This window comes from Microcaecilia unicolor, chromosome 1, assembly GCF_901765095.1.
Source record: "Microcaecilia unicolor chromosome 1, aMicUni1.1, whole genome shotgun sequence".
In the NCBI taxonomy this organism is placed as follows: domain Eukaryota; kingdom Metazoa; phylum Chordata; class Amphibia; order Gymnophiona; family Siphonopidae; genus Microcaecilia; species Microcaecilia unicolor.
This window is the reverse complement of record NC_044031.1, coordinates 514,818,469-514,845,076: the sequence shown is the minus strand read 5'-3', so window position 1 is coordinate 514,845,076 and position 26,608 is coordinate 514,818,469. Positions and strand designations below refer to the sequence as shown.

The 26,608-nt window shown below is 40.3% G+C and overlaps 1 protein-coding gene across 9 annotated transcripts in view; it reads left to right on the top strand.

The window, feature by feature from the left end:
• Nucleotides 1-26,608, top strand: part of EYA1 (EYA transcriptional coactivator and phosphatase 1) — a 321,910-nt gene that overhangs the window by 18,519 nt on the left and 276,783 nt on the right. For 6 of the 9 annotated variants that reach the window (XM_030215486.1, XM_030215501.1, XM_030215467.1 and 3 more), the window contains exons 3-5: nucleotides 19,618-19,695; nucleotides 25,290-25,356; nucleotides 26,097-26,242. In XM_030215486.1, the coding sequence (XP_030071346.1) occupies nucleotides 19,618-19,695; nucleotides 25,290-25,356; nucleotides 26,097-26,242 (291 nt within the window). The remainder of the gene's footprint in view (nucleotides 1-19,617; nucleotides 19,696-25,289; nucleotides 25,357-26,096; nucleotides 26,243-26,608) is intronic. The other 3 variants (XM_030215477.1, XM_030215459.1, XM_030215515.1) reach the window with 1 other exon arrangement.

Sequence of the window (26,608 nt, the reverse complement as noted above, 5' to 3'; positions counted from 1 at the left end):
GTCACAAGTACCTTGCAGAAACCCAGTGAGTGGCTAATCTCTGGGCAAGCAGTGGTTTTCCCCATGTCCATCTCTATAGCACACTACAGACTTTTCCTCCAGGAACTTGACCAAACTTTTTTTAAATCATGACATGCTAACTGCTGTTACCACATCCTGTGGCAACGAGTTCCAGAGCTTAACTATTCTTTGAGTGAAAAAATATTTCCTTTTATTTGTTTTAAAAGTATTTCCATATAATTTCATTGTGTTGACTGGTCTTTGTACTTTTTGAAAGAGTGACAACTCGATTCACTTTGAACCGTTCTGCACCACTCAGGATTTTGTAGACCTCAATCATATCACCCCTCAGCTGTCTCTCTTCCAAGCTGAAGAGCCCTAACCTCTTCAGCCTTTCCTCATATGAGAGGAGTTCCATCCCCTTAATCATTTTGGTTGCTCTTCTTTAAACCTTTTCTAATTCTACTATATATTTTTTGAGATATGGCAAGTAGAATTGAAAGCAGTACTTAAGGTGAGGTCGCACCATGGAGCCATACAGAGGCATTATAATATTTGTGGTATTATTTTGTATCCCTTTCCTAATAATTCCTAGCATTCTGTTTGCTTTTTTGGCCGCCGCCACACACTGAGCAGAAGATTTCAGCATATCATGTACAATGACACCTAGATATGTCTCTTGAGTGCTGACTCTTAAAGGTAGAACCTACAATCAGGTAACTATGATTCAGATTATTCTTCCCAATGTACATCATTTTGCATTTGTCCATATTAAAATTTATCTGCCATTTGGATGCCTAGTCTTCCAGTTTCCTAATGTCTTCCTTCAAGTTTACACAATCTGCATGTGTTTTGACAACTTTGAATAGTTTCTTTGAATCCGCATGTGTTTTGACAACTTTGAATAATATCTCACTTGTAATTCCAAATTCAAGATCATTTATGAATATGTTAAATTGTACAGGTCCCTGCGGCACTCCACTTCACCCTTCTCCATTGAGAAAAATGGCCATAACCCTACGCTCTGTTTTCTGTCCAATACCCAATTCTTAAGCCACAGAAGGATATTGCCTCCTACCTCATGACTTTTTATTTTTCTCAGGAGTATCTCATAAGGAACTTTGTCAAAAGCTTTCTGAAAATCTAGATACATCAACCAACTAACCTTTATCCACATATTTATTCACACCTTTAAGGAAATGAAGCAAATTGATGAGGCAAGACTTCCCTTAGCTGAGCCCATGCTGACTCTGTCCCATTACACCATGTATGTCTTTGTGTTCTGTAATTTTATTCTTTATAATAGTTTTCACTATTTTTAAAAATTGGCATTACATTGGCCACCCTCCAATCTTCAGGTACTACAGACTACTTTAACGACAGGTTATAGATCACTCACAGCAGATCAGCAATGTCATGTTTGAGTTCTTTTAGTACTCAGGGGTGTATACCATCTGGCCCAGATGATTTATTATTTTTTAGTTTGTTGATTTGGATCAGTACATCTTCCAGGTTCAACGAGATTTCTTTCAGTTCCTCTGCATCATCACCCTTGAAAACCATTTCTGGTACAGGTAGATCTCTTACATCTTCTGTAAAGTCTGAAGCAAAGAATTAATTCAATCTCTCCGCTATGACCTTGTCCTCCCTGAATGCCCTTTTGCTCTTTCAAGATCTAGTGGTCCCATGGATTTCCTAACAGGCTTTCTGCTTCTTTCGTATCTAAAAAAGGTGTTACTTTGAGTTTTGCCTCTTTGGCAAGTTTTTCTTTATATTCTCTTTTAGCCTTCTTTATCACTGCTTTTCATCTAGCTTGCCAGTGCTTATATTGCTTCTTATTTTCTGCATTCAGATCCTTTTTCCAGTCTTTAAAAGATGTCCTTTTGGCTCTAATAGCCTCTTTCACCTCACCTTTTAATCAAGCTAGCTGTTGTTTGCTGTTCTTGCTACCTTTGTTAATACATTGAATACATATGGTCTGGGTTTCCACGATGATATTTTTAAACAACGTCCATGCCCGATTTAAAGTCCTAACCTTTGCAACGATTTTACCCTCTTTTAACAATTTTTCTCTTTTTGTCTTAGTTGCCTTTTTGAAAATTAAATGCTGCTACAGTAGATTTCCTCAGTGACTGCACTGTAGTTATTAAGTCAGATTTGATCATCTTATGATCATTGTTTCCCAGCCAATTCAAAACCATTACCTCTCATACCATGCTCTGTATTCCAGTAAGGACTAGATCTAAAATAGCTCTCCCTCTTGTCCATTCTTAGACCAGTTGCTCCAAGAAGCAGTTATTTATTACATCTAGGAATTTAACTTTCCTAGCACTCCCTGATGTAACATTTATCCAGTTCATATTGGATGTTAAAAAAATGGAAGCGGTGCAAAGAAAAGCTACGAGAATGGTATGGGATTTGCGTTCCAAGACATATGAAGAGAGACTTGCTGACCTGAATATGTATACCCTGGAGGAAAGGAGGAACAGGGGTGATATGATACAGATGTTCAAATATTTGAAAGGTATTAATCCGCAAACAAATCTTTTCCGGAGATGGGAAGGCGGTAAAACGAGAGGACATGAAATAAGATTGAAGGGGGGCAGACTCAGGAAAGATGTCAGGAAGTATTTTTTCATGGAGAGGGTGGTGGATGCTTGAAATGCCCTCCCGCGGGAGGTGGTGGAGATGAAAACGGTAATGGAATTCAAACATGCGTGGGATATGCATAAAGGAATCCTTTGCAGAAGGAATGGATCCTCAGAACCTTAGCTAAAATTGGGTGGCGGAGCAGGTGGGGGGAAGAGGGGTTGGTGGTTCGGAGGTGTGGATAGTGGAGGGCAGACTTATACGGTCTGTGCCAGAGCCGGTGATGGGAGACGGGATGGTGGTTGGGAGGCGGGGAATACTACTGGGCAGAGTTATACGGTCTGTGCCCTGAAAAAGACAGGTACAAATCAAGGTAAGGTATACACATATGAGTTTATCTTGGGCAGACTGGATGGACCGTGTAGGTCTTTTTCTGCCATCCTCTACTATGTTACTATGTATAATGTTGCCCAATTGGCCAGCTTTCCAAATTTCTATAAACATTTCTTCATCTGTCTTCGTTCTGTCCTGGTGGACGGTAGTACAGCCCTACCATTATACTCCTTCCCTTCATACATGGAATTTCTATCCACAAGGATTCCATTCTAATATCTGTTTCATGTAGAATGTTTATTTTGTTTGACTCAATTCCCTCTTTAACATATAGTGCAGCCCCCTCCCTCGAATTTGATTCATTCTATCATTGTGATTTGATCTGTGCCCTAATAGCAGAGTCCCATTGATTGTTCTTCTTCCACCAGGTCTCTGAGATGCCTATTATATCTACCTCTTCATTTAGTGCTTATGTATGCCAACTCTCCCATCTTATTTGTTTGGCTTCTAACTTTTGTGTATAGACACTTCAAATTGTGCTTTTTTTCCCCCTTCCATCTACAATCTGGCTTTGAAGTTAACAGGGATAATTTGTATCCTTTACTGTGTTCTCCCACTAAACACTCCTAGCTTCCTTTCAACATTATTGAAATCTCCACACCAAACTATGTCCTGGGTGACTGTCTGCTTCCCCCTCCCCCCTCCATATTTTAGTTTAAAAGCTGCTCTATCTCCTTTTTAATTGTTAGCACCTAGTCAGATGTCTTTTTTTTACCTGTTTTTCCCCACATGTCAAGTTTAACCTGTTCCGTTAAATTTTTGGAGTTCCTTTGCCCCCAAACCATTCTCAACCCTTTTATATAATTATTTCCTTCCATTGGGGTGGAAAGCATAAAAATAAATACCAGTTTTTACTTATTGTGCATCTTTGGCTAAGTAGAAGTTACATATGGATTTTTTTTTTCTGGCAGGGTAACTCTTTTTTGTTTTTGTTTATTTTTTTTTAAGTTTTTTAAGAATCTTTTGTAAACTTTGGGATCAGCCTGTTCCCAGCCTTTATGTCTGCTTCCAGCTAGTACCAGGATAAGTCCAAAGATTCACTACTTTCAGTAACCTCATAATTTTCTTCACTCCAACAGAATGCACCATCATGGTTTTTTTTTTCCTAACTGCCCTCAACATTCTCTCTGTCTTCCTTCCCTGGCATTCCTTGTCACAGCTGCCTCTTTTCCACTCCAATGAGTAAGGATATATACAACCAAAACATTTTGCAAATCATTTTCAGATTTTTCAGTATTTTAGGTGCCTTTTTTAAAGTTCATTTCAAACATTCATTTAAATAAAATAATAATAATAATAATGCCCAAGAAAGTTATCATTGTGTGGCTTTGTAGACGGGGGGGGGGGGGGGGGGGGGGGGTAAACTTTTAAAGCACCAAAAGGAAAGGAAACAAACTTGGATGTTTGGGAAGGCTAAAGTGGGCAGGGCTAGGTAGATCAGAGTAAATTAAAATCCTTGGGGAGGGGGGGTAATAACTATGCTGCATGAAAGGGGCTGGGGCACTTTTAAACACGGCAAGGAAGGAAAGAATCCCTCACTTTGTGGCTCTGGTGCAGCTGCACCAGCTGTCTTCCCTCCCCTCCCCCCATCCCCAGTACCTCTGTTACTGATGGTAATATGCAAACTGAATACATTCCAGGTATTATATACCAAATAAATCAATAAATGCACTAGAGCAATGCAATATGTTAAATAGAACAATGTTTGCAATATTCTGGAAATATGTAGTCACTTTTTAACACTTAGGTCCCAGTCAGCTCTAGCACCGCAGTCCAGCATTTTCCAGTTGACCACATGAACAGTGGTGTTCAACAGCACTGTAACAGAAATCCTATCGTTAATGGTAACCATAAAATGATCTACCTATCAATTTTTTTTGTTAGGTTGCCAAATGGCCACCAGGCTTTAGATCTGCTGGCCTTTAATTTATTGTTCAGCTACTAAACATGCTTGGAATATGTATTTTTATCTGTATTAGCTGTAGCTAATGCTTAGAGCAGCAGTCTGAGAACCAAGGAAGCCAAGGTACAAATCCCACTGCCATTCCTTGAGAGGAAAATACGTACTGTATCTGAATATAATGCACATTGAGTTACAAATGGAAAAAGTGTAAGCTAAATCTGAACCAAAATCCAGTACCAAGTATATTGTGAAGTTATAAGAAACCCTACAAGTGTCTCTCAGAACCTATAAAGCAATTGTATCATACCATAACAGCACTAACTTCCACGAGTCACACAACAAAGGCCTACCTAGGAAAAAGCAGTGGGTATTAGAACATCAGTTCACCTATTGGAAAACTAAAGCCTGTTTAGCATGGATTGATCCTACACAGATATTTAATGCTAACAGAAATCCTCATCTCTGTCACAGATGCAGAACATGGACAAAATCTCGCCAAGTACAGAATAAGTGACCACAAACTAAAAATAGAACTATGTAGATCAGTGGCGTACCAAGGGCGGGGCCGTGGGGGTGGTCTGCCCCTGGGTGCACGCTGCTGGAGGGGTGCAGAGAGCAGTCGCTGGTTCCCTGCTCCCTCTGCCCTGGAACAAGTTACTCCTGTTCCGGGGCAGAGGGAGCAGGGAGCCAACAGAGCCGACAGCCATGGGAGAGGGGGGGGATTGCGCCGGGGGGGGGGGGGGTGTCATGCTGCACCCTGGGGGGACGGACGCTGCTATACTCGGGGGGGGGGGCACAACTTAGTTGTGGAATTTGCTGCTAGATAATGTGCTCAAGGAATCTAGCATAGCTGGATTTAAAAGAGGTTTGTACAAGTTCCTGGAAGAAAAGTCCTTGAACAATTATTAGCTACATTCAAAGGCACGTAAGGGCCTATGTGCATCAGGTGTGTGCCAAATCGCCATTACCACCCGGCTACCGCATGCCCTGGGTGGTGATTCTGAATTTGGCGTGTGCCGAAAACACGTGGTAGAAAATATCTGTTGTTTTCTATGGCATGGTGCTTATGCAGCGTTAAACAGCAGTGGTCACGTGCTCCATGCCTACTGCCTGGGCAGCCCTTTCCGCTAAGTCAATGGGTGGCGGTAAGGTCTCAGGCTGAAAATGGACACGCGCCGGTTTTTATTTTGCTGCATGTCTATTTTCTGGCCCCTTAAACAAAGCCCTTTTTCTAGGATGCGGTAAAAACTGACCTGGCATACACCCACAAGATGCACTCACACTGCTGCAGCCCCTTATAGACTTAGGAAAACTCACTCTCATTATTAACCCTGTAGATAGACTTTGGCAAACACACTCTGGGAGAAGTGGGAAGCAAAAAGGATGAATGTACTTTAGGGATTTATTGGGTATTTTCTCATGATCTGGATTGTTCTCTCTCTCTGTCTCTCTCTCTCTCTCTCTCTCTCTCTCAAAGAACCAACAGACCTATGGTCTGAGCCAACATGGCACTTCTTATTTTTTAATAATCTCACCTTCCTTAGCAGTTGCCACAGCTGCTGAAACATTCTACTGAACCATCACTCACTGCCTGCCTCCCACTAACTCTGTCCCCCTTTTTTTGCTGTCTTGACAGAATGAAATTAATTTCATATATAGACATGAAATCCCCAAAGTACTATGATATTACATTAGCCCAATAGCCCTGGTGACAAAATACAGAAAGAAAGAGGTTAATTCACAGGAAAATATGAAATCACTTTTTAATAGCATTTTTGTTAGTAAGATATAAGAAAATAAAAATGTTACATTTTTTCCAATAAGGAAGATTGCAGGTAAACCATTAATACGAAGTTTAAATGATCACTGCTTATTTCTTGTATAAAAATACTAGCCAGTCCTCACACCTTATTTCCACAGAATGTGCCCAGTGGATAACAATTAAACACTGTTAGGTCCACGTTCAGTATGATGTTTAAATTGCAGTTTTAACTTTAAAATTATGTATTTCACTCCAACTGGGCTCCATCAACTTTTCTCTGCTGTCTTCCCACTTTGTTGGAGAAAATGTAGTAGACAGGGCACTATGGGGCATATCAGGTGGTCCTGTCCTAAGGTACGAACTTATTGGAAGGTAGTAGAATGCAGACTTCAAACTTGGTTGTAAGCTTTGATACTTTGGGATCCAAAATTTTTTTAAAATAAAACTGTTCCAGGTACATTTAAACTTCAGCAATACTTAACTTTGTTTAACATTGCATGGCTAACCTTGGCAACTACTACTACTACTTATCATTTCTATAGCGCTACTAGACGTACACAGCGCTGTACACTTGAACATTGGAAACTGTCATCAGTCACTTTCCACTCAACCAATTCCTAACCCAGTCAATCAGTTTAGTGCCCTTGGTATGAACCCTAAACAAATTGACTGGGTTAGGAACTGGTTGAGTGGAAGGTGACAAAAGGGCAGTGGTAAATGGAGCTCAATCTGGGAAATGGATGTTACTAGTGGTGTGTTACAAGGTTCGATCCCTGGACCAGTTTTTTTTAACTATTTGTAAGCGACATGGCTGAAGAGCAGTCTGGTAAGGTTTGTCTGTTTGCAGATGATACCAAAATATGCAATAGTGTAGACACTTGTGATGGTGTGAATAACACGGAGAAGAACCTAGCAAAGCTTGAAGAATGGTCCAGAATCTGGCAGCCAAGATTTAATGCTAAAAAAATGCATGGTCATGCATTTGGACTTTAAAAGCCCAAGTGAATGGCACAATTTATGAAGCAAAGAACCTTTGTGCATGAAAGAGGAGCAGGACTTGGGTGTGATCATATGTGATGATTCTGAAGTGGCCAAACGAAAAAAGGTGATGGTGAAAGCTAGAAAAATGCTTAGGTGCATAATGAGAGGAATGGCCAGTAGGAAAAAGGAAGTGACGTTGCCTCTATATAAGACTCTGGTGAGACCTCATTTAAAATATTGTGCACAGTTCTGGAGTGCGCACCTTCAAAAAGATAAACAGGATGGAGTTGGTCCAGAGGACAGCTACTAAAATAGTCAGTGTCATAAAGGGGAGTATTCTATAAATGGTGCTCAAAAATGGGTACATACATACAATAGAATACCCAAGCCAAATTTAGACTCTTAGGTAGAAAGCTCAAATCCAGAACCCCTAAGGTAGCATTTTCTGAAATGCTACCTATTCCACGCACAGGGCCCAAGAAACAGGCAGAGCTCCGGAGTCTCAATGCATGCATGAGAAGATGGTGTAGGGAGGAGGGTTTTAGATTTGTTAGGAACTGGGCAACATTCTGGGGAAGGGGGAGCCTATTCCGAAAGGATGGGCTCCAACTTAACCAGGGTGGGACCAGGCTGCTGGCATCAGCATTTAAAAAGGAGATAGAACAGCTTTTAACCTAGAAACGGGGGGGGGGGGGGGGGGGGAGGCCAACAGTTGCTCAAAAGCGCATGGTTCGGGATAAGGTATCTTTCAAAGATCTCTCCAAAACGGGGAAGAAAGGGTATTCTGATAGTGAGGTTGCAAAAGAGACCATAGTAGATCATCCGGCTTATTTTTGAAAGAGAAAGACGCCCATATTTCGACCCAAATCGGGCGATGGGCGTCTTTCTCCTGTGGGCCACCAAATCGATATAATCGAAAGCCGATTTTGGTCGTCTTCAACTGCACTCCGTCGCAGGAATGACCAAAGTTGACGGGGGCATGTTGGAGGCGTGGTAAAGGCGGGACTGGGGCGTGGTTATCGGCCAAGGAGAGATGGCCGCCTTTGGCCAATAATCGAAAAAAGAAAGGAGGTTTTACCGCGATTTTGGGTCACTTTTTTTGGACCCTTTTTTTTCACGAACAAGTCCCAAAAAAGTGCCCCAACTGCCCAGATGACCACCGGAGGGAACCGGAAATGACCTCCCCGGACTTCCCCAAGTGGTCACTAACCCCCTCCCACAAAAAAAAGAACTTGAAAAACCATTTTTTTCCAGCCTGTATGGCAGCCTCAAATGTCATACCCAGCTCCATGACAGCAGTATGCAGGTCCCTGGAGCAGTTGTTAGTAGGTGCAGTGGACTTCACCCAGGTGGGCCCAGGCCCATCCCCCCTACCTGTTCGACTTGTGGTGGTAAATGGGAGCCCTCCAGACCACCCCCAAAACCCACTGTACCCACATATAGGTTTCCCCCCTTCACCCCTTAGGGCTATGGTAATTTGAGGGGCTCAGCACCCAAAGGAATGGAGCTATGGACTTGGGAGGTATTTTACTTTTGTTTTTTACGTTTTACAAGTGCCCCCTAGGGTGCCCGGTTGCTGTCCTGGCATATGAGGGGGACCAGTGCACTACAAATCCTGGCCCCTCCCATGACCCAATGGCTTGGATTTGGTCATTTTTGAGCTGGGCGCCTTTGGTTTCCATTATCGCTGAAAAACGATACCGCCCAGCTCAAATCCACACAAATCCGATGCATTTGGCCGGCACAAACCGTATTATCAAAAAAAAAGATGGACATCCATTTTTTTCAAAAATACGGTCTGTCCCACCTCTTCACGTACCCGTTTTCAGACATAGACACCCATGGAGATGGGCATTCGCATTTGATTATGCCCCTCCACGTGTCCTTAAATAAAAATAAAAATCAGACAAAAGATTGCAAATTAATACTGTCAAGTACTGAGCATGATGTAAATAAGAACAACAAACATAGTTTGAAATGTCTATATGCAAATGCCAGAAGCCTAACAAATAAGATGGGAGAGTTAGAATATATTGCAGTAAATGAAAAATTAGATATAATAGGCATCTGTAAGACCTGGTGGAAGGTGGATAACCAGTGGGACACTGTCATACCAGGGTACAAATTATATCGTAGTGATAGGGTGGATCGAATTGATGGAGGGGGTAGCATTGTATATTAAGAAGAGCCATGAATCAAATAGATTGAAAATTCTGCAGGAAACAAAACACTTCTTGGAATCACTGTGGATTGAAATTCCATGTGTAAAGGGGAAAAGGATAGTGATAGGAGTGTACTACCATCTGCCTGGCCAGGATGAACAGACAGATGCAGAAATGTTAAAGGAAATTACTGACGCAAACAAACTGGGCAACACAATAATGGTGATTTCAATTACCCTAATATTGATTGGGTAAATGTAATATCGGGGCAAGCTAGGAAGGTAAAATTCCTTGATGAAATCAAGGACTGCTTTATGGAGCAGCTGGTACAGGAGCCAATGAGAGAAGGAAAAATTCTAGACCTAGTCCTTAGTGGAGCACATGATCTGGTGCGGGAGGTAATGGTGCTGGGGCCGCTTGATAACAGTGATCATAATATGATCGGATTTGATATTAGCTTTGAAGTAAGTATACATAGGAAATCAAATACGTTAGCGTTTAACTTTTGAAAAAGGAGACTATGATAAAATGAAAATAGTGGAAAAAGGTATATTAAAAGCAGGAAGCCAGGAAAAGAATCGGTGACCGAGAATAGATGACCGAGGAGCAAAAAGGGGTGATCCGGGAAGACAAAGTCGTAGCGGAGAGATTAAATGAATTCTTTCTTCACCGAGGAAGATTTGGGTGGGATACCGGTGCCGGAAATGGTATGCGAAGCTGACGAGTCGGAGAAACTTAATGAATTCTCTGTAAACCTGGAGGATGTAATGGGGTAGTTCTACAAACTGAAGAGTAGCAAATCTCCTGGACCAGATGGTATTCATCCCAGAGTACGGATAGAACTGAAAAATGAACTTGCAGAGCTATTGTTAGTAATATGTAATTTATCCTTAAAATCGAGCATGGTACCGGGAAATTGGAGGGTGGCCAATGTAATGCCGATTTTTTTAAAAAAGGTTCCAGAGGAGATCCAGGAAATTATAGACTGGTGAGTCTGACGTTGGTGCCGGGCAAAATGATAGAGACTATTATAAAGAACAAAATTACACAGCATATTCAAAAGCATGGATTAATGAGACAAAATCAACATGGATTTAGTCAAGGGAAATCTTGCCTCACCAATCTACTACATTTCTTTGAAGGGGTGGACAAACATGTGGATAAAGGTGAACCGGTTGATAGTGTGTATCTGGATTTTCAGAAGGCATTTGACAAAGTAACTCATGAAAGACTCCAAAGGAAATTGGAGAGTCATGGGATAGGACTGGAGGTAGTGTTCTATTGTGGATTAAAAACTAGTTAAAAGATAAAAAAACAGAGAGTAGGGTTAAATGGTCAGTATTCTCAATGGAAAAGGGTAGTTAGTGGGATTCCCCAGGGGTCTATGCTGGGACCGCTGCTTTTTAACATATTTATAAATGTTTACAATAATCTTCCACCCTCCCCAACCTAATAGAATGTTAGGGAGAGAAGAAGTGGAGTCCACATGGATAGATATGAGAAAATAATTTTTATTCACTTACTAAGCAAGGAAATATGCTATAGTTCTTTTCTCATGGAAGAATTACAAACAAAGCTGCACACAAGTGCTTTCTCTGAGCAGTTCTTCAAAATAAGTCCTGCTTGTCCAACATATTTTATACTCTTTCTATCAGTAAACAGCTCAAGCATATTAATAGCTTGTCACATGCCAATCATTAGTTTCACTTAAAATGTCCAAAAAATCTTTCCACAAAAAAACTTTTATATACTAATCTTCATATACTAAGCATACAGCTGTGGTCCTTATCAACTCACTTTCGATTAGGAAGGAAAAAAGGCCTCAAAGTGCTCCAGTAACCGAAAGTGAGTTGATAAGGACCACAGCTGTATGCTTAGTATATGAAGATTAGTATATAAAAGTTTTTTTGTGGAAAGATTTTTTGGACATTTTAAGTGATTAATTATTTCCACACCCACCCTTTACATTATTTAGTGGAATCATTAGTTTCAACCATTAATCAAGATATCTAGGCAGTGCTACAGATTACCATGTTCCAGTTGCTACATCATAGAGATTAGCGTGTTCCATTTCGCCAGCAATCTTTTATCTTATGTCTCAGGGCCTGATAACTACAAAAAGCCCCTAACCACATTCTGTCCTAAGCACCTTGCTGGAACATTTTGCTTCACCTTCCTCTTTCTGCAAGCCTGTCAGCCAGCTTATCACAAAATGCAATCTCTGGGTCACACAGAGGCTATGCTTTTTAGATTTAGCTGTTAGCTTCAAGCCTCTTGACCTGTTTTTTTTGGAAGGGCCTAGATAGGCCAATATTTACAAAATAACCTAGAGATGGGAGTAACTAGTGAGGTAATTAAATTTCCTGATGACACAAAGTTATTCAAGGTTGTTAAATCGCGGGAGGATTGTGAAAAATTACAAGAGGACCTTACGAGACTGGGAGACTGGGCGTCTAAATGGCAGATGACGTTTAATGTGAGCAAGTGCAAAGTGATGCATGTGGGAAAGAGGAACCCGAATAATAGCTACGTCATGCAAGGTTCCATGTTAGGAGTCACAGACCAAGAAAGGGATCTAGATGTCGTCATTGATGATACGTTGAAACCTTCTGCTCAGTGTGCTGCTGCAGCTAAGAAAGCAAATAGAATGTTAGGTATTATTAGGAAAGGAATGGAAAACAAAAATGAGGATGTTATAATGCCTTTCTATTGCTCCATGGTACGACCGCACCTCGAATATTGTGTTCAATTCTGGTTGCCACATCTCAAAAAAATTATAGTGGAATTAGAAAAGGTGCAGAGAAGGGCGACGAAAATGATAAAGGGGATGGGACAACTTCCCTATGAGGAAAGGCTAAAGTGGCTAAGGCTCTTCAGCTTGGAGGAAAGGCAGCTGAGAGGAGATATGATAGAGGTCTATAAAATAATGAGTGGAGTTGAACGGGTAGATGTGAAGTGTCTGTTTACTTTTCCAAAAATACTAGGACTAGGGGGCATGCAATGAAGCTACAATGTAATAAATTTAAAACAAATCAGAGAAAATGTTTCTTCACTCAACTTGTAATTAAACTCTGGAATTCGTTGCCAGAGAATGTGGTAAAGGCGGTTAGCTTAGTGGAGTTTAAAAAAAGGTTTGGACGGCTTCCTAAAGGAAAAGTCCATAGACCATTATTAAATGGACTTAAGGAAAATCCACTGTTTCTGGGATAAGCAGTATGAAATGTTTTGTACTTTTTTTTTATCTTGCCAGGTATTTGTGACCTGGATTGGCCACTGTTGGAAACAGGATGTTGGGCTTGATGGACCTTTGGTCTTTCTCAGTATGGCAATACTTATGTACTTACATACTTCTGCTGCAGGGCCCTGTAGATCCATGTGTGTTAATGCAGCCCTGTGGTTGAGCTCTTGACATTCAGGAGAACTGCTCTGATTGTGGACATTGAGGGCCCTTTGGATACTTCTCTCCCATCTGTTACCCTTCCCCCCTCCCATTTCTGTAGTCTCGCTTCCCAGGGCTTTCCTAGTAGTGTTGGCACCACAGCACATCTTGTATATCAGGAAATCAACACATTTTTTATAGAATGGAGAGTGACACAGACCTTTGTATGCCAAAACCTGTAAACATTGTATTTCTAACAAATAAACACAAAAAACTATATAGAAGCTGGTGATTTGTCCATTAGCCCTATTGAGGCTGCCACTGCTCCTGATGGAACATCTTCAGGTCTGCCACAATCTTGACCACCAGGTCATATTGTGCCACCAGCACCTGCTGCAAAACTCTGTGCATGGCTGAGACTTGCAGCTGGAGCTGGACTCAAGTAGCTGGGTGGGTAGGCCTATCAGCAGATGTGGCAGAGGGTGTGGCAGCCGTTTCATGGGAGCCCTCAGCTGCTGTGCCCTCCAGTGTAGCTGTTCCTGCACCCCTTCTTTACCCCGCCAGTGGGGGCATGTCAATTCTGGTGTCGTCCCCCTCCTCCGCCTCCACAGATTGTGGGGGAGTGGCACCTCCCAGGGTCCAGTTCAGCTTCCTCCCATGCTCTCTCAGAGGTGGGCTGGTTCTAGGTAGATTGTTCTGATGTGAGCTGGTCCTGGCCAATGTAGGCTGTTCTGGGGTGGGCTGGCCTAGGGAAGACTGTTCAGCAGCTGGAGTGTGCTCTGTGTGTAAAAGGTTTGCCGTTTTATTTTTTGTTACATTTGTACCCCTCACTTTCCCACTCATGGCAGGCTCAATGCGGCTTACATATTGTATACAGGTACTTATTTGAACCTGGGGCAATGGAGGGTTAAGTGACTTGCCCAGAGTCACAAGGAGCTGCCTGTGCCTGAAGTGGGAATCAAACTCAGTTCCTCAGTTCCCCAGGACCAAAGTCCACCACCCTAACCACTAGGCCACTCCTCAACACATCCTATATTGCTTGCATAGTGGTGCAGCTGGCTCTTGGGAGGCAGGGACAGGGCCAACTGGGGCAGTTGTTGTTACCTAGGGGGGCATGTCTGAGGTATGGTACCAATGAGATGACATAGCAGGGAACTGCAGAGGCAACAATATCAAAAGTGTTTTTCCCCTGAGAGGGTGGTCTGGCTATGGGCATGCAAGATGGGTTTTGGGCCTGTTGTAGGACTCTGAGTGCACAGGCACTGACTGGGAGGAAGTATGGCACTGTGATATTGCATGGATTGAGTCACTGTTACCGTTTTTGTCATGGATGTCAATGTGTGTGCATGTCCCCATCCTATGTGTCCTACAGCTTGGTAGGAAATGGCAGAGGACCCTATTGGAACTGCCAACCCTTCTGACCACCTTTGCTGGGAACCCCAGGAGAAAGGCCATTTCCAGACTTCAAGGTGGAAAACCTAGATTTGGGTTATCTGTGGGGTACTGATGCTACCTGTTTTATGGCTCTCACTGTTGGCTGTGGCTGCATATCACCCCATGACTCATGCCTGTACTTTGGGGGTGCCCATGGAGAAGGAAAATGTGCACATAAGAGGGAGTTTGCATAGTGAGGATTAGGAGCTTACTAATAATGTGGAGATTTCAGGGGCCCCCAACTTGAGTCTTGAAGGATGTCTCACAAAGCAGTGGTTTTAGCAAAACATCTAAATTTGGATGTTTTATCAAAAATGCCCCCCTATATCTATCTATCTATCTATCTATCTATCTATCTATCTATCTATCTATCTATCTATCTAATATTTATATATAATTATATTTATTTTACACCTTTCTATGTATGTGTGTATGGTTTTAATATTTTTATGACTATAATGATATATAATTCTAAAGTATCATTATTGGTTAAAGGAAGGCACAGCACTCTGATCTTTTATGTAGGTACTCATATCGAACCTAACACGAAGAGGCCCTTTTACAAATCAGCCCTACTGTCAGGCTTGCTCAGGAGCCTGGTGATAGTTCTGACTTCTGGCCATTTCCTTTAAAAAAAAAAAAAAAGGCCTTTTACCAAAGTTGGTAAAATGGGGCCTTATACCACTGTTTGGTCAAAGGGCCCCTATGTGGCATGTAATAAAAACTACTTCCTTCTCTTCTATTACTATACAGTTTTAATACATTTTGCTACAATAGACTCTAGGGCTCATTTTTGAAAGACAAGGGCGCCCATCTTTCGACATAAATCGGAAGATGGACGTCCTTCTCCCAAGGTAATCCAAATCGGTATAATCGAAAGACGATTTTGGACGTCCCCAACTGCACTCCGTCACAGGAACGGCCAAAGTTCAAGGGGACATGTAGGAGGCATAGCAAAGGTGGGACTTGGGCGTACCTAACACTTGGACATCCTTGACCCATAATCGAAAGAAGCAAGGATGTCCCTGATGAACATTTCCAACACTTGGACGACTTTACCTGGTCCTGTTTTTCTTACAACCAAGGCATAAAAAGGTGCCCAAAATGACCAGATAACCACCGGAGAGAATCGGGGATGATCTCCCCTTACTCCCCCAGTGGTCACTAACCCCCTCCCACCCTCAAAAAATATCTTTCAAAATATTGATTGCCAGCCTCTATGCCAGTCACAGATGTCATACTCAGATCCATGACAGCAGTATGCAGGTCCCTGGAGCAGTTTTAGTGGGTGCAGTGCACTTCAGGCAGGCGGACCCAGGCCCATACCCCCCTACCTGTTACGTTTGTGGAGAAAATAGCGGGCCCTCCAAAACCCACCACAAACCCACTGTACCCACATCTAGGTGCCCCCCCCTTTACCCGTAAGGGCTATAGTAGTGGTGTACAGTTGTGGGTAGTGGGTTTTGGGGGGGCTCAGCACACAAGGTAAGGGACCTATATACCTGGGAGCAATTTACGATGTCCACTGCAGTGTCCCATAGGGTGACCGGTTGGTGTCCTGGCATGTCAGGGGGACCAGTGCACTACAAATCCAGGCTCCTCCCATAAAACAAATGGCTTACATTTGGTCATTTCTGAGATGGACGTCCTTGATTTTGATTATCGCCAAAAATCAGAAACGACCAAGTGTAGGGATGACCAAATCTAAGGATTTGGACTTTGCTGATGGTATTTTCAAAATGAAAGATGGACGTCCATCTTGTTTCAAAAGTACGGGTTTCCCCGCCCCTAGATCGGGACGTTTTGCGAGGACATCCAAATGAAAACATGGACGTCTGTTTCGAAAATGTCCCTCTCCGTCTCCTTGCATTGGCACCTTCGCTCTTGTTTTTTGGACCTTTTTATGAGGGTTTATCCTCTTTGTGTTTGCTTTCTATGTTCTAATTCCAGCTATAATATGAAAGTTGAACTGTCAATTCAAGGAGAAAAGACTTATTTTGTAGTTTGTAACTGTGCTCTGTTTCAGCCATCTTCCTTTGAATGTGTTTAATAGCTGGAAGATTAATGCACTCTAGTCATCTTCACCCTTGCAATATTATGCTCCTCTTACTATGCAAAATTTGATGTAATAAATGTTGTCTATTTAAATCTGTCTTTATACAAACACTAAACTGCTTATATTTTTTGTCTATATAAATAAAGCTTGTTCTGACTATACACAAAATTGTAAAATAAGCTGAATGACTTCATTCTGTGACAGCAAACCTAAGCTATCAAGAATGCCTTGTTGGGATCATACCAGTATATTAATTTGTACTCTATGGGATACTCAAGTAGAAACATACAGGCATAGAGTTTGTCAGCAGATAAAGATCTTAAGGCTCATCAAATGTGTCCCCATTTCCCCTTTCTGTTACAAAACCATGGACTCCACTTTACCCAGGATTCCTTGCAAGTCTGGATCATCTCTGCTTATCTCAGGCTTTCTTCACCTGCAGTATTTATCTTTGCCTCTACTACTTCTTTTTGAAGGTTGTCATTATTTAATCAAATGACACAATTGAAAAATCAAGATTACTTAAACAAACTGCGATGCTCAGGATTCCTGATGTTTCTTACAAGGAATCATTAAAAGTGAAGTCTTTCCATTAAAAAAAAAAAAGAGCTGATTCAATTTACTCTTTCTTGGCCCACTCCAATTTTTCCTTATGTTTGTATGTAACATAGTAAAATATATTGCATGTGAAATGGAACCTATCAGCTGATCACTGGCATTATTTCCTCATAAACCTTAAACAAAACTGGAGCATTCACTTAGTAAATCCAGTTGCCACTTTCATTGAACTTGATGCCTAGTTCACTATTTATTTATTCAAAAACTTTTATTCTACACTGTCGCAAATGTTCTAGGCGGATTACAATTCTTCACATACATAGTACGATAAAAGCAAAATTAAAACAAACAGCTACATACAAAGCTTCTCCCACATAGTAATTTGTCATCATTCAGTCATCACTTAATATCTTGACCTCGTTTATTTAACTTAAGTTATTTAACATATTTTTAGTACATATCTTTTTAACTTTAACAGATAAATTCCATCAAGACCCTTCATATACTTGTAAAAATAAGTCTGTTTTCAGTTCTCTCTTGAACTTGCCCAAGCCTTGGATCTCTCTTGGTCTTATGGGCAATGTATTCCAAAATAGAGGTCCTGCAATATAGAATATCGAATTTTGATATTCATCCAATTTGATAACATGATGTGTAAGGACCTCTAACAAAATGTATTCACTGACCTCAATGTCTGCAAAGGTTGATAAATATGAAGCTTGGCAGTAAGAACCATAGATATATGACAAATCAAAACTTTAAAAAAGCACAAAGAATTTGAAATCATATTCTGTGGTCAATGGGGGGAAGTCAAGAAAGGGTCTCCTTTATCAAGCAGTGCTAGCGTTTTCTGCTTGGTAATGTCGAATCCTATTCAAAGTGAATGGGCATTGTCGACAATACTGCACTGTGGACTGTTAGCACAGCTTGATAAAAGAGGACTTATGCTTTTTCAGGATAGGAGAAATATGCGTATAATGATTGTAGCCCATCAACAGCCTGGTAACCAACTTTTGGGCCATTTGGAGTGGAGGAGTGGCCTAGTGGTTAGAGTGGTGGACTTTGGTCCTGCAGAACTGGGTTCAATTCCCACTGCAGGCACAGGCAGCTCCCTGTGACTCTGGGCAAGTCACTTAACCCGCCATTGCCCCAGGTACAAATAAGTACCTGTATATAATATGTAAGCCGCATTGAACCTGCTATGAGTGGGAAAGTGCGGGGTACAAATGTAATAAAAAATTTGGAGGGCCCTGAGCTGGCTCTTTTGAATCTCCAACATACAATATTCAAAAACAGGGTGAAATGATTCAACAACCATCTGAAAAGTGTGCTGTTTTAACAACTCTTTCAATCTCCTAATTAATCTTAATTTAAAGAAAACATCCTTGATGATTTTCTGAACATGAAATTTCTTAGGCAATGAGGAGTCATCAATCACTCCTAAATTACAAATACTGTTACCAATAGGAATAACATCAGTCTCAACTAAAAATACATCTGGTACATCAAAGCAGAAATGACTAGACAGAATCAGAATCTGAGTCTCGATGACATTCAGTTTTAAATGATTAGTCTTCATCCATCTCTGAACTGATGGCATGTATAATCTTAAATTATCAAAGGTCAATTTAATTGATTCCTCAATTGGAACCAAAAACGGAATATCATCAGCATAGATCCTGAACTGTATATTAATGCAGTTCAGCATTCTACATAAAAGGAAAAGGAAGATATTAAATAAAACAGCAGACATACATGTCCCCTGAGGAATTCCAGTTGAAATGTTGACAAAATCAGATTGATCAGCATTCTGAATCACACAAAATTCCCTATGTTGAAGAAAAGAAGAGAGACACCTCCACTCAAACCAATTGATTATAGTTTATTAATTAAAATAGTGTGGTCCACGGTGTTGAATGCTTCAGAGTATCCAAAATAACCCAAAAGAAACGCTGCCCCCTATCATTCATCCCATTCATCTTGAAACCTTGCCTTTGTTATGGGATTGAGGTTACTCTTAAACCATCCATGCTTCTTAAATTTTGCAGCAAATTATATGGCATCCATAGTCATTGCCTAGTACACAGAAGCTCAGTAAAAACAGCTATTAATAACGACTGTCAGATTTATTGAGGGGGTCTTTTACAAAAGTGTGCTAGCATTTTTAGTGCGCGCTAATAATTAGTGTGCACTAAATGCTAGAGACATCCATAGAAATATTTGGGCGTCTAATTTAGCGTGTGCTAAAAATGCTAGCGCGCCTTTGTAATAGGACCCCTTAATGCCTTGTTTTATTTTGCCATCAACCATTTGTTGTCTTCAATCAAGCATTGCCACTTAATTATTCAATAGAGTTCTATGATAGTGTTTTCAGCAGTTGAACGTATTTTGTATTTCTAGTTAAAACAGAGCCAATGAGCAGCAGTGAAATTGCCACGACAGCAGCAGACGAGCCATTAGACACTTTCTCAGGATCAGGTAAGAGGTGAAATATCGACCCAAGAAAGCAAAAAAGGAGACAATCCGTCCTATGCCAAGCCAGCAAAAAAAGATAATTAAATAAGGGAACCACCACAGATTTCTAACAAAGAAGGACAGTGGTATTAGAGATAAAAAGGTCAAAAAGGTTTAATATCCACCAATCAACACAAAAGTATCAATCAAATCAAAAACAATGGCTGAGTTCTTATGCAAAGAACAACAGAGTAAGCACAGTGAAGTATATGGACCTTACGTGGATCCGTACATGTGGCAGCGAGGTGCCTGGGCCTTGTTGACAGATGAGCATCACTGAAGTGCCTCCTTTTTAGGGGAGGCCTTCTTTTCATTTCCATCTGTTAGCAAGATGAGGGATCTAAATTGCTTAAACAGCTATCCAGAAATGCTAGAACACAGAGCAGGTAAAGTAAAACCTAAGGGTCAATATTCAGCCAGTGGTAGTTAGCATTTTTGTGTTTCAACACGAATGCCTGCTCCAGAGGTCACTAAATCTAGACATAAAAAAATAAAATACAAATAGTATTTATTTCCTTTGAACACCATACTGTTGATGTATTTTGCCTTTTTAAAATGCATTTATATATTTATTGATTATTTATTTATCTGTTGTATGTATTTTATTTTTTTATGTCTAAACATAGCCCCCACCCCACCTCCCAATATTCAAAGCTATTCAACTGGCCTAACTGTGAATATTCAGCAGGAGATAACCGGTTATCTCCCACTAAATATCTGTAGTTAGCAGCTAGCCGATAACTGGCTATATTGCACAACATAGCCGGTTAGGTGCAGATATTTAGCGCTTAACCAGCTATGTACAGAAGTTAAAATAGGCCGCATAAATAGCAGGCCTATCTTTAACTGCTAAAATGTTAACCGGTTAACTCTGAATATAGGCTTAACCGGTTAACATTTTAGCTGTTAAAAAAACCCCAGGATATTCAGTGCCTGTTGCCGAAAACAGCCCACATTGAATATCCAGGTTTAACGCCAGCAGCAAACAGCAAAAGCGCACTCCACTGCCGGCTGAATATTAGGCCCAGTGACACCTGAAGCAGGCATTTGACAGACATTGTTTTTGATTTGATTGGTGGATATTAAACATTTTTTTTTTTTACCTTTTTTATCTCTAGTACCTCTGTTCTCCTTAGTTGGAAATTTGTGGTCCATCCCTACTTTTTTTTAAGAGTTGAAATATGCCACAAGATGAGCCACAAATCACTGCTTAGCAAAAACACCCTTTCCTTGTTTGGGAAGACAAAAATAAAATATTCATTTATTCCTAAATTTCCCTGAGGAAGATTATTAATTTTCCTTAGCCTGTAAATCATGGGAGGTATATAAGAAAGAAACATTTTCATTCCCTTAATTATTTGTTGATGTTTTACTTCTTACCTTTTTGTCGTTTCATCTCTTGTTTTATTCTATTTTGCATGTCTTTTTTTCAGACACATTGGGGGAAATTCTACAAATGGCGCTCAAAATTTGGTGCTGATAAAATCGACGCTGAACAATATTCTATAATGGGTGTTCCGAGATCAGTTCCCTTTATAGAATAGCACTGGGATTCATGCTCAACTTTTGAGTGCGAGGATTTACACCAACTGAAACAGGTGTAAATCCCAATGTGCAAGTTGAGTATGGATCCCTCGAATTCTTTAACTATGCACATATTTTAAGGAAATGCTCCTGCCCCGCCCATGGCCCTATCCCTGTTGCAGATCCGCACGGAAACACATGCTACTCTGTAAATAGGTGTGTAAGTGTGTTTTCGCATGGATCTGCCATTTCTGACCCATTTTGGCATCTTGTGTGTGATAGAATATTTTTCATGCTGAAAATTTAGTGCAGAAGTAATGTCTAACATTCGGTGCCATATATATAATTTCCCTCTTTGAGTGCAATTAAAAAAAAACTGGCTCCTAAAGGACAAATCTATAATCTTAGGGGCCTGAATTTCCCTATGCACATATAAATGTGCAGCATACTAGCACTTGCATGCATAAGTATACACTTACCTGCAAAAGCACCCGCAGGGCACCTAAGCACTATTCTCTGATGGTGTGCATAAATGCAAGGGGAGTGTATACATGGGTGGAGAAGGGTAGAACATAGGTGGAGCTCCCACTTGTGCACATAAATTATAAAATGTTGTAGGTTGCATGTGTCTTAGGCAGGGCTTTTATTGAGGGGGTACTTGGGGGTACTGAGTACCGGCACCTTTTATTGTCTGATAAAACTGACCTATGAACCTCAATTTTTAATGAAAGAGCTTAGGCTCTACAGATGAATTTTGCCTTGCCATAGATTCTGTGACTGGCTATTGTGGGATGGGTCCCTTAGTGATCACCTCACCCCTGAAGGGTGGCCTAGCATTTAAGTACCGGAACCTTTTTAGTTAGGAAAAATGCACTGGTCTTAGGTCTATGGCTGGTGTAACGGCAGGCATGTAAATGTTAGATGCTCCAATAATGGTTACTCAAGTATTCTATAATGAAGCCTGGGTGCCCAGTTGCTCTTATAGAATAGGTTTCCCACTACACATCCTTGGGGCATTTAAATGGAGGTTCCTAGTTGTAGAAGTGCCTACTTAGTGCACATATGTCAAACCTACCCCCCCCCCCCCCCCCCCGTTTACTAAGCCGCACAGCAATGCCGATGCAACCCATTCAAAGCGAATGAGCTGTTTTGGCATTCGCCCACAGCTTAGTAAACAGGGGGGGCTAGTTTATAGAGAAAAGTAGGCACCTACTTTATACTAGTATGTGACTTAAACACGCCTTCATTTAAGGCATGATCACTTGCACCAGACTGTAGCACCTGCATTTTGCAAGCATGTGCATAAGTCTCATTATTCTCTAATCCACATGTGTACTTGTTCCCACCACTCACTGTCACCCAAATTCTAGCCATGTGTACACCCACAGTGATAATGCATGCTACATAATATCTTACTGGTGAGCAAACTCTCAAAAAAATGCAAACAGTTTTTTTATGCAGCTTTAAATTTACAATATTAAGTAACTCATGTGTACAGAAATAGAGTTAAATCCTAAAATAAGGTAACTATGGGGGTCTTTTACTAAGGCATGCTCATGGTTTTGGCACACGCTAAAATTTGTAGGTGCGCTAAATGTTAGAGACACCAATGCTAATGTTTAGCACGCTTACAATTTTAGCGCGCTTTAAAAACGTGAGCATGCCTTAGTAAAAGATGCCCTATATTTAGGAAAAAGGAAATACAAAGCTTGTTACAGTCCACAAGGAAGGAAGATCCAAGGTTATTAAGGGAGATTAATAGTGTCCAATGTTCCCATCAATCTGTTCCCACATGGCTTATTATGGGAACATTGGACACTAAAGGGTTAAACAAAAATTAAAAGGATAAATGAAAAGGAAATTATAGCACTTCTGATTGCAAGCTAAACCTTATAATAATCCCTTAACCAGTAACCATAGCAGTAGTTCCACCCACTTCCCCGACAATCTATCTTCTAGTAGCCAACCATGCCGTCAATTGTGAGGGAACAAAGAAAAAATCTCTGATAATTAATTTTAACCATACATTTACAAGGATGCTTCCAACATACAAACTTCTGTAAAAGAAAATCAACTCGGTGTACCCCAGCTACTAACTTATGCAGTCACCAGTAACATTTTCACTTAATTCCTAGCCCTTTCCCCTTCCCATCTGTATTAGTCCAGCCAATGAGATGGAGGATTTGAGGTCTTATAACCCCCAATTTTGCAGCATTTTTATTATTGCTAATGGCTCCTTTCCCCCCTTACCCAGTCCAATGACGAATCCCCCTTCAACCTTCTCCACAATTATTCTATATGGGGAGGATATCATTTGTAAACTAAGTCTATTCCATTGATTCCTTCGTTACCTAAAGAGCTCTTCTAACAATCCGAATATTACTTCACACTCTAGGTAGAGGGGATTGGACATAACCTTCCCATACCAAAATACTTTTTCCCCATTTTTGGAAGGATTTAGCTTGTTGGTGCCTTTCCTTCCTATGTTGGCTGGTATTTTATAAAAAGTCATTTTCATATTATGTTGTCATGTGCATAAATGACTAAAATACTGACACGTACATGCATTGCTCACACCTAAAACTGTGCACCACTTTTATAAGTTACTTGTTTATACCTTTTGTTTGAACTTCCTGCCAGTTTTATGTTTTTGTGGTGTTTAACATTTTTTTCCCGTTTTGGTCACTGACTGGAGTGTTCTGGTAAAGGCATTTTATAAATTAAAATAAATAATTAAAAATTGTTAGTGAATAAGCTGAGATCAACAAATTGACTTTTCTGCAAATGATTTTACATGCATTTAAAAAATACTGTGCATATTTGTCTTCTATTTTATTTTCTTGTTATATTTAAACCATTAGTAGCTCCTCTTTTCAGGGGTTTTTCATGAACAAGCTTGTTAGTTTTGCCATATCTCTCCGTCCCTTTCTATGCTCTGCATCAGCATGCCTAATTTGTATTATGTATCTATCCTGTGCTTCCCCAACTTGTTACTTCAATTCGCAGTTAAACAATCCATAAGATTTCCCTTTTCCTTTCTGATTCAATTTTCATTTGGTAATATTAGTGAGCAACCCTCCCGCCCCCCACCCCCGCCCCCCCGTAGTTAACCATTTCTACTGTCTGAATTTAAACAAGATGATGCTGTGTTGCCCCTCTTCAATATTTCAGTGTCAGAAGATAAAGTATAAAAATACCATAAACAACTGAACTGTGGACTGAGGATTGAGGTTTCCAAAGCCACGGGAGATGGTTATAATAAAAGCTTAGCTCTTTTTTTTAATTCCAAAAGGTATTAAAATATTGGGAGAAAAAATGTGTTGTTTTTTTTAGAAATTAGACTCAAAGAGTTATTGATGTAGTCAAGAAACAGGCAGGCTGAATATTTTGTCTAGAGCAGTTACAGTATTCCATGGACCGTTCCGACCAATATAAAAGCGTTTATGGATTCTTTCAACAATTGCAAGACAAAACTCCCACTGGAAAAAGCAGAACATTTTTTTTTTGGGGGGTGGGGGGAGGCGGGAAGTTTGCAGCAGAACCCTTTTGTGATCCCCATGAATTCAATGATAGCAGGAGGTGTAGACATGCCACACGATTATTTACTAAAGGCAAAGACATGTCTGACAAGTAACAGGAGCTGCTGCTTGAAGTAAATATCATTGCTTCAGAAGGGACTTGCTGTGCAGCCTTATACTAAGTGGTATTTGCAAACCCTCAAAAATTAGTTTTCATTGTCGACTTTGTTAGTTCTCACTTTTCTTCTGTAATTGATTAAGCCAAGCCCAGATGTTAGACTGCCGCAGTTCCTGCATGTACCCTGTCTTTAGAATTGCTGTTTTAGGTCGAGCATTTTAAATTCACTATACTTGCTGAATATTATCATCCCGGTCAGTTCAAGCTCTGATAAATAGCATCCATCATTGCAGACTCAGTAACGTATGAAAACTTCAAATAAATACATGTTTTTCAGTTTCTGGTATTTTAATTTGTGTGTGTGTGTGTGTTTTTTTTTTCTGTTTGCCTCTGTGCAGTGATTGGAGGTAGTGGCTTCAGCCCAAGACAAATTCACCAGTTCTCGGCACAGATTTATCCTTCCAAGTAAGGATTTCTTTGTTCTGTCTGACAACTTTAATTATTTTAACAGTCTTTCATTTTATTGGAGATTATAATAAGGATAATAATACCAAAATGCATCACTAGAAGGAAATAACAAATCAGAATATAAAAGAAGTGCCTTGCATACTGCATTTTTCAGGCTTTTTCAGGCATCGGAGTACTTTTTTGCATTTTCTTTCAGAAAGATTTCTTCTAACTTATGAGCGTACAATAACAAACTGTTATATCGCTTTTGTATTTTTGACAATTTGAGAAGGTTTTTTTGTGCATTTGTTTTTAACTGGCAATGGTGATTGCTCCTGGTGAATCCAAGCTTTATTGTATTTTCACTGAGGTCTTTACATTCACACATTTTCCTTTTAAATTCTGATCTGGGGACATTCCGATTATTTCTTATTAAAGGTAGATTTTGGTATTATTGTTAGTGATTGTTCCATCTTATCCTTTTTAAATTTTTGTCATAGATTATAATATTATCGTTTTGTTATAATGTAAAATATTGTTCATTCTTAACAAAGTTTGCGATATCATGAGCATGTAAGCATCTTTAGGTAACTTATTAATTAGTTATGCCTTCTAGTAATGAATTTTTGTGATCTCCTTCCACTCCATACTCCTTTCTAATGATTAAGTAGCAAAAATGAATCAAGACATTTTAAGTGAACACTAGTGTTTCAGTTTAATAAATTTCCTTTCTTCTTTTTGTCTTGCTTGACAAACAGCAGATCCTACCCACATATTCTCCCTACCCCTGCCTCACAAACTATGGCTGCATACGGGCAGACACAATTTACCACAGGAATGCAACAAACTGCAGCATATGCCACATATCCTCAGCCAGGCCAGCCTTATGCAATCCCCCCATATGGTAAGTTTGAATGTTTATTGCTCATACTAGTTTATATGTGAATAGTATGTTCTTAAGAAAAGAACTTATTAGGTTCACAGTGGAACAGTGGCTGTCAAACCTATTTCTCAGGGCCTCCAGAAGGGCCTAGGTTTCATGATAACCACGACAAGACACATTTATCTGCTTTTTAAAAGTAAACCCTGGGATTCTATATATTGTGTCTTAATTTGAAGCGTATTCTATAACATTTGCGTAACTTAATTGGTTAACTAGTCGATCAGTGCTGTCAATTGGATATTAACAAGCAATTATCAGCACTAATTGGCATTAATCAAGATTTACATGCACAAACTCGCTAAGCATATTCTGTAATATGATGTGCTT